The 8,867-nt window shown below is 43.6% G+C and overlaps 1 protein-coding gene across 3 annotated transcripts in view; it reads right to left on the bottom strand.

Moving 5' to 3' along the window:
* The window catches only part of VGLL3 (vestigial like family member 3), a 54,034-nt gene extending 49,179 nt beyond the window's left edge, over positions 1-4,855 (bottom strand). Inside the window, exon 1 of one of the 3 annotated variants that reach the window (XM_061134172.1) lies at positions 4,715-4,855. In XM_061134172.1, coding sequence (XP_060990155.1) covers positions 4,715-4,840 — 126 coding nt within the window. In that variant the 5' untranslated portion in view covers positions 4,841-4,855. Of the gene's footprint in view, positions 1-4,393; positions 4,470-4,714 lie in introns of those variants that run through there. The other 2 variants (XM_061134174.1, XM_061134173.1) reach the window with 2 other exon arrangements.
* Between the last annotated feature and the right edge of the window lie 4,012 nt (positions 4,856-8,867).

The following is an 8,867-nucleotide window of genomic DNA, read 5'->3' on the forward strand; positions in this document are numbered from 1 at the left end:
ATTTCCACAGAATGCTTCCTTGTCCTGGCATTTGGTATTCTGGTGAATGAAGCCTTACTGCATGTGATTTTATGGATTTCCAGCCTGCCCGTACTATCGGCATTGTAATCTCCATTTTGGTTGATTGCCAGAGACAACAGTTCAGTTTAGTTAGTTTAAAGTTTAATTTTCCTTCTGGCTTTGAATTTTCTGGCTGGAAAGTTATTGGGAGCAGAAGCTCTGAGGCACTTGAAGTTTCTCAGTCTCCACAGTCAAGTTATTTTGTGTAGTATGGAATCAGAGAGGCTGTTCTTTCTCAAAGAAGTCCTGTATGGACTCTTACAAATCCACTTAAGTCCTTGCTTACACTCGTAAGAAAATTAGATCCTCCCACTTAAATAAGTGGCCTGTGTATTGAAACTATTTAGAATGTAATTGTATGCTTTCCTCTTAATGAATCTAAGCTTGTGTTAGAATAGCAATGATATATAAGGCACTTCAAGTTGACTGTTAATACCACTTCCTGAATATTATTTTCAAACAAATACATGTTCATTTGCTAACTGATATTCTGCTTCATCAACAAAGGATGCAACATGGATAGCAAAAGTCATTAGCATATTACAAATGCTTGCAAAGGACTTTGGAATGCCTAAACTAAAAACGTACACTACCAAGGACTTGGAAAGAATTTCAAGCCCCAAGGCCAAAGAATCTACTGCATATTAATCTTCTTTATCAAAAAGTTGATTTGGAGCACTAAAGACAAAAATAAGCCTATTGTGCAATAGCAAAAAAAAAAAAAAATCTTAGGGGACCACATGGTATGGTGGAAAGATGCTATACTAGGGAGCAGGGGATCCGGTGGTCCTAATTTTGTCACCCATTAGCTCTGAAATCTACTCAGGCATTTCAGCCCTATAAACATGCATCTCTCTATCTGGAAAAGGAGGGGTTGAAGTGTGTTTTTCCAGGGGTTTTTCCCTAACAAACAGAATCTCGGAGAGATTTTATGACCTAACCAAGGTGTCAGAGGCCAGAGAAAGAGCTTGAAAAATCCCTTACAAACTTATAACTGGAGTTCTGTCTCCCAAGACTTTTAATTCTCTTAAGTGGAAGCATGCATGTACAGTCACCCAGCTGTCACCCTGGAAGAGGGGAGATTAAATATACTCATATATGAAGCCCAAAGTGTGACTGTTAAAAACCCCTATGCACAATTAGCCAACAAGGGTTATTCTGTTTTCACTGCCTCGTCTATGAACTACCCAGTTCTGAAAGCTCTGCTTTAAGTATCTCCCTAATGTTAACATTATGGAAGTATGGGGGGAGGGGGCGGGAGATTTTAGACAACCGCAGATTGCCCGAATTTAAGATGAGGAATCCACAGAGTATGAGGGGAATTTATGATTTCACATTATTTCCCTCAGTTTTTCCTGACACATATCTTGATTTTTTTTTTTTCTTTTTTCCTACTCTCACTATTAGGACACAAATACATTCCTTTCTGTACATGTTCTGCGGTGTCATCATGCCTTTGGAGCATGTGCTGAGAGACTGAGGAGGCAGAGGAGTTCTCCTGAGGAGACAGGAGGGGCTGATGCTTTGCAGCGAGGAAGAAATGGTGGGCACGGGGACCAGAGAGCTTAGCAGCCCTCAAGGAATCCTGGCTCTAGAAACCACACTGTAAAATTTATGCACAGCCATGCGGTTTCTAGGAAGTAACGTCAAGGACTATAAAATTGACTCTACAGGTATATTTACATAAGGTGCTAACCTATTACCCACCAACAATGTATAGTATGTGCAAATAAAAAAATAAAACTTAAAATTTCAAACGTACACTGTGCTTTTAGGGGAAAAGCTGAGGGTACATATGCCTGGTGTCTGAAGTTCTACTATTTCAAAATGAATTTTCTGCTATATAATCACACATTAAAAGGAAAATATACTGAAGTTTAAAATCCAGTGTAATAAACCATTATGACATAATAATTTACAAGGACTTCAGAGCTATATGGCTTTGAGGACAAAAAAATCAGTTCAAAGATACACTACAATCATTGAATATACAGAAGTGACAGAAAAACTTTAATGCTATCTTTTCTAACATTTTCTAAATGACGATTAAATTTTGTCACTCTATCACTTTTTCTGCGTCTTGTTCTCAACAAATCAATTTTTTAAATGTAGTAGGGCTTGTAGCTCTTATTTTTGTCTCTCAGGCAAGATGCTACTAGGGGTCACTTCCCAAGTACAGAGAAAACAATCTTCATGGATAATAATGATAAAACCTTATGGAATGCAAAAACAACCAAAATATGTATTCTCAGATGACTACGTTGAGGCCAAGTCAATATTAGTCCCACTTCACCCACGCACCACATAGTCTAAAAATGTTGTCAGCTTGATAACAATTTCCTGATTTAATCTTTTTTCCAACAGAAAATATAGGTCATCAAAATAAACTCTTGACAGTAAAAGAACAGTAGCTACACTACTGTCTTTTATTTTGCTAGCCAGTTATAGTCAAATAGTTTCTTTACCCCACAAAACAAAATAATCTCAAACAAGCCAGTGTAGTAAAAGCAACATGAAAACTTCAAGCACACTTCTCAACTAAGTTCTTAAGCTCAACTCAGCCTAACACCTACTCAAGCAATATCTACAGAAGCCCAAAGGGTAGCAGAAATTACTGTTTACTAATATGTGATACTCCTCAAGGTAGACATTTCAAGTGAAAAAGAAAGCTCATTTTTTGATTTGTTGATGGTCTTAGCAAAAGAATGCAATTTAGGAACTGAGTTCAGGGGCTACTGCAAAAGTTAGATAAGGCATTGGAGTCATTTTTTATTAAAAACTATATTTCATGATTAGTTATTTACAGTTTTTCTGGTACCAAACTTTATTTTTCTAGCTCAAAAAATTATTCCAATTCTAATCCCCACTAGATATTCATATTTTAATGCAACTATTTCCACAATTCTAGAAAATAAAATCTCATTCAAAAGTAGTCTGCTAAAGTTATTTTTGATGGGGAAAAATACCTTTATGAATGCTTAGTAAAGTTTGAGTTTATTGCTCATCTATGTTACAATTGATAACTGAAGGCCTCTACAGTGTCTGAGATGGAAGAAAGGAAAGAAGAAGAGGGTGGTTCATCTGGAACAGAGTGTTCATAAAACACACAAAACATATCCAATGTCTCTTTGCATCACTTGCCTGACTTGGATTTAAATGGTTTTCTCCATTACTTATATCTTTTATATTAAAACCAAAGAATGTAAACAAAGAGCCTAAGCAAAATGTTTTAACCTATTACCCTTGACCACAAATTACAAAGCTTTCCCATCCCCCTCCCTAAAAGTAATCTTGCTTTTAAATGCTGAGGCTGATGAATATTAAATAAATAAATAAATAAGAAGCCACAGAGTAAGGCTCCTTCCTCTTTTGCCCTAGTTGTCCTGGTTAAGCTCACACTGTTCGGCAGATGAATCTAGAGCATGTACCCTTCCAGAATCAGCTGAATTTCAGTCCCTAAATTATATACAGAAGTTATCATTTCTTTCCAAAGAGTAGCACAATAAATCTAGTAAAGAGACAGAAGTAGAGGAAATAAATTAAATGACCAGATTAATTAAAGAGCCAAACCCTGAAGACCACAATAAAACACAGGGTTTTTAAGAAATTTTTTTAAAAAATCAATAAATACTGTGGATGTTATTATTAGAAACGTACCTAGATCCCTGATAGGTATCTCCACCTCAGAGTATATAAATCACATTTTTTTAAGTCTCACCAAATCAACCCACCCTAACTCCCAGAGTCTGAGGACCCCATTTTGGTACACCCTGGCCACGTGCTCACATATGTACTTTATGTAGGCTGACTAACACTCTGTTGGCATTCAGAAAGGAACATCCAGGGATACCGAGTGCTAAATTCCCCAGAACCCTATTCTCCCTTCTAAAGGATCGCTATCATCTCCCTAGTTCCTGAACCCTTCTTATCTAAACATTCAGTCACTCTTGGCATGGAGGAGATCCAGCATCCAGTGATCCAAGGTTACTTCTTGGCTGGGAAAGGAAAGGGTTCTGTCCAATAGACTGAACCATAGCACCTCTGTGCTTTGGTGGAATTAAAAATAGATGAGGGATTTGGGGAATCAATCCTTGCCCCCTAAGTCACAGTATGGAAGAAAACAGACTTTACGAGAACTTCTAATAACATTTGACGAATATCATACTAGACCCATGTTCCACCAGAAAAGTCCCAGAAGAGATTCCGTGGGCTCACTCTCCGGACAGCCTCCCCTATGTCAGTGACACATTTCATCCTCTTAACCAAGAAAACCCTAGTACACTCCACCTCTTCAAAGGAAACAAAATATTTGGTTTAAAGGAAGTTTACTCACATATTCTTAAAACAGGTGCCCTTGGAGAGCTTCAAAGAACTGAGCCCTAAGAGCTAGGGTGGCTATGACCACAGCTCACTGAAGCCCCCAGCCAGGTAACGTCTCACTCGGAATCCCCACCCGTCCACCTGGCTGCTCGTCCTCCCGAAACTCTGCTCCGCTCTTCTCTTCCGATGGCTTTCTGTTTAAGGGCGCTCCCGCAACTCTCGGAGCATCCTCCGCGCCACCCATCCCAGAGGGCCGTCGTCGCGGGAGCCCCAGACCGATACTCCCCGCGCCCCTCGCCCCCGCCCCCGGCAGGCTGCCCGGTCGGTGACTCACCTGCTGGCCAGGTTGGGGCGCCGGGTGGTAACAGGCTGTGGGGCAGGTTGCAGCTGCCACGGGGTTGGGCAGATACTGGGGCGCTCCATACGGCTGGGGGTGATACATCACCTCCGCACAACTCATGGCAGCCGGGGCAGCGGCGGCCCCGGGGCTGCGGCCGCGGCTCTACGCGCTGGAGCGACGGGCGCCGCCGCCGCCTCTGTCGCAGCTCCAGCTGCTACTGCGGCCGAGGCGGGTCCTCGGCGGCCGCGGGCTCCGCGCGCCGCGCCGGCTCGGGAGGCGTTGGCAGTTAGCGGGGGCCCATGCGCGGGCACCCTCATCTTCAGCCCCTCCGGGTGTCCCCTGGCCTGCGCTTATATAGCGACTCGGGGACGCGATGGCCCGCCGCGCGGCGGGGACATGACAGCGCGGGGTTCGGGCGCCCACGGCCGCGCCAGCCGCTGCGGAGCGCCGGCCCGGGGTGGGCAGACCTGGGGAGCCGGGCTCTGCTTTGCATATACACAATGCGCGCCCGGGGCTCGTCCTATCACCGGCGCTCCCGGCTGGGCGAGGACCGGGAGGCGGGGGCGCAGGGAGGGGGCTGGCCCGGGAGGAGAGCGAGCGCGCTCCTCTCCGGGGCTGACGCGGAGCTCGGCGAAGTTCCTCCAACTCGGCCGGCGGCGGGCCGGTCGCCCAGCAGGGGGACCCCGGGGAGGACCGGCCGCGGATTGGAGCGAAGTTGGAAGCCCTCTCCGCCTCCCGGCAGTGGGGTGGCGGTGGGAGGGAATGGTATGCGAGAGGCTCCACGCCCTTGGAAAGCTCCGCGGGTTCCCAGCCCATCTCCTGTCACCTGGCCGCCGGGGCGAGGGCTTCCCAGCCCCGAGATTTTACAGGAACACCAACGTAGAGGCCGAGGCTAAATGAAGGCCAAGTGTACTAAGAGGTAAAACAAAGCAGGCGCAAAATGAAGTGGGATTAGCTCCTACATTAAATATAACCATAAGTGCTAACTTCGTTGCAAGAGCGCACATGCCAAGAAGGCAGCCCGGTTCTCTACAATCTCCGCTTTAAGTTTACACCTTCATGGTATGACCTCCTGTGGGATGTCAGCCTCTTCTGGCCTTTTCAGTCTGGTTTCCATAAAATAACAAACAGTGACACGCGATTAAACCCATCCAGCTGTTGTTTAAAGATTTAATTGCAAGTGATTTACAATCTTCTCCAAAATAATTGTATTTCAATATAATCAAGTTTAGTAGAAAAGAATTATACTTATTTTGTAAATAAGGAAAGTCTCTGACCAAGTATATCCCTCCCTCTATATGTAACACAGAACAATCTCTTTTTGTTTGCAGGAACTAGCCTTTGAGAAGTTAATCTGGATGTCAAATGTACTGATGTTCCGGACTGATGTGGCCTCCTAAAATTCACATGCTGAAGCCTAATGCCCAATGAGACTGTACTTGTAGACACAGTCTATCAGGAGGTTATTAAGGTTAATAAAGGTCATGAAGACAGGGCCCTAATCTAGGATCAATGTGTTTATAAGAAGAGGAAGAGATGCCAGAGGTCTGTCTGCTTTGGCAGGCTTGTAACACCTAGTGAGAAGCAAGTCAGGAAGAGAAACCTCACCAGAAACTAACTCTGTGGGTACTTTGAATTTTCAGCCTCCATAACTGTGACAAAATAATTTCTATGTTTAAGCCACACAGTCTGTGACATTTTGTTATGGAGGCCCTAGCAGACTAATACAGATGTATAGTACTAATATACTGTTTAGATTATTAGTTTTTATAAAATTATAAATATAAATGTGTGTATGGTTATGTATAACTAGCCAGACACACAAATATATCAATACATATACCCTCACACATGCCCTCCCTCAAACACTCAAATATACAAACTGTAGTAACTGGATAGGAATTGGTAGCTACTCATAGTAGCTCCTATTCACTTGCTCATTCTCTAATTGAATATTAAAAATATATTTATTAAGGGCTATCACCACTTAGACTTTGTCCTCTCTGTAACAGAGGATATGTTCCTATCAATTGTTGTTGTTCTTCAGTCACCTGCTCATGTCTGACTCTTTGCAACCCCATGGATTGCAGCACGCCAGGTCTCCCTGTCCCTCACCATCTCCGGGAGTTTGCTCAAGTTCATGTCCATCACATCGGTGACACCAACCAACCATCTCATCCTCTGTCCCCTTCTTCTTCTTCTGCCTTCAATCTTTTCCAGCATCAGGGTCTTTCTCAATGAATCAGCTGTTCACATCAGGTGACCAAAAGATTGGAGCTTGAGCATCAGTCCATCCAAAGAGTATTCAGGGCTGATTTCCTTTAAGATTGTCTGTTTTGATCTGCCTACTGTCCACGGGACTCTCAAGAGTCTTCTCCAGCACCACAGTTCAAAAGCACCAGTTCTTTGGTGCTCTGCCTTCTTTATGCTCTACCTTTCACAATCATATGTGACTACTGGAAAGACCATAGTCTTGACTATATGGACCTTGATCAGCAAAGTGATGCCTTTCCTTTTTAACATACTGTCTAGGTTTCTCATAGCTTTCCTGCCGACAAGCAATCATCTTCTTGTATCATGGCTGCTGTCATCATCTGCGGTGATTTCAGAGTCCAAGAAGAGGAAATCTGTCACTGCTTCCACCTTTCCTCTTTCTATTTGCCATGAAATATAACGTCCCTATAGTCAACACTATGGTCTTTGCAGTAGTCATGTATGGATGTGAGAGTTGGATCATAAAGAAGGCTGAACGCCAAAGAATTGATCCTTTTGAACTGTGTTGTTGGAGAAGACTCTTGAGAGTTCCTTGGCCTGCAAGGAGATCAAACCAGTCAATCCCAAAGGAAATCTATGTTGAATATTCACTGGAAGGACTGATGCTGAAGCTGAAGCTCCTGATGCAGCCACCTGATGCAAAGAGCCAACTCACTGGAAAAGACCCTAATGCTGGGAAAGATTGAAGGCAGGAGGAGAAGGGGATGACAGAGGATGAGATGGTTGGATGGCATCACTGACTCAATGACATGAATTTGTACAATCTCTGGGAGACAGTGAAGGACGGAAGTCTGAGGGGCTGTGCAGTCCATGGGGGTCGCAAAGAGTTGGACATGACTGAGTGACTGAAAAACAGCAACAATTTGCCACGAAGTGATAGGGCTGGATGCCATGATCTTAGTTTTTTTAATATTTAGTTTCACTCTCCTTCTTCACCCTCATCAACAGGTTCTTTAGTTACTCTTTGCTTTCTACCATTAGAGTGGTGTCATCTGCATATCTGTGGCTGTTGGCAATATTTCTCTTGGCAATCTTGATTCTAGCTTGTAACTCATCCAGCCGGGCCTTTCTCATGATGTGGTCTGTCTGTAAGTTAAATAAATTAGGGTGACATATTTAAATAAGTAAGTAAGACATATACAAATTTATTTAAAATACTTATTACTGCTTTTTCTCAAGTTGAAAACCACTGGTCATACCCATCTTCTCTGTTCCAGATTTCATCTTTTCAGCTTCTGTCCGGGCGGCTCCACACAGATGTTCTGTAGGACCTCAGTCATAATAGCACTAATATTGTCCCCATCCCCGACATGATCTTCCTCTTTTGGTATCCATTTCAGGTATTGAAACTCCCATCCTAGTTCAGTTCAGTTGCTCAGTCATGTCCGACTCTTTGCGACCCCATGAATAGCAGCACGACAGGCCTCCCTGCCCATTACCAGTTACTGAGCTGGAAATCTGGGACTCATCTAACATCACAGTCTCCACATATGGTCTTGGAGCCCATTTCACCCCCACTTATACTCTTCTACTGACTCTCTCCCCTAATCTATTTATCTCTGCTGCTATGATCCTTAGTTCACTAGATCTCTCACCCAGAATCCTGCAAGAGGCACCTAACTGATTTCCAGGCCCCAAGTTCAAACCTCTTCTGATCCATTTGTCCTATTCTCTTCCATTTCAGTCACTGCAAATCCAACAAAGTAATGATGCTTACCCCTCTTTTTAGAAAAATTTCCCCAGGAGCTCTCAACAGTCTGCAGTCCCAACTCTTTAACATTCAAATTTTGGCTCTTACCTATGTCACCATCTCCTGCAACTGTCCATTCAGTCATCTGAATTGAGACCTCCCTTTCTAGGAAGAAGTGTAGTC

This window comes from Dama dama, chromosome 31, assembly GCF_033118175.1.
Source record: "Dama dama isolate Ldn47 chromosome 31, ASM3311817v1, whole genome shotgun sequence".
Classification (NCBI taxonomy): Eukaryota; Metazoa; Chordata; class Mammalia; order Artiodactyla; family Cervidae; genus Dama; species Dama dama.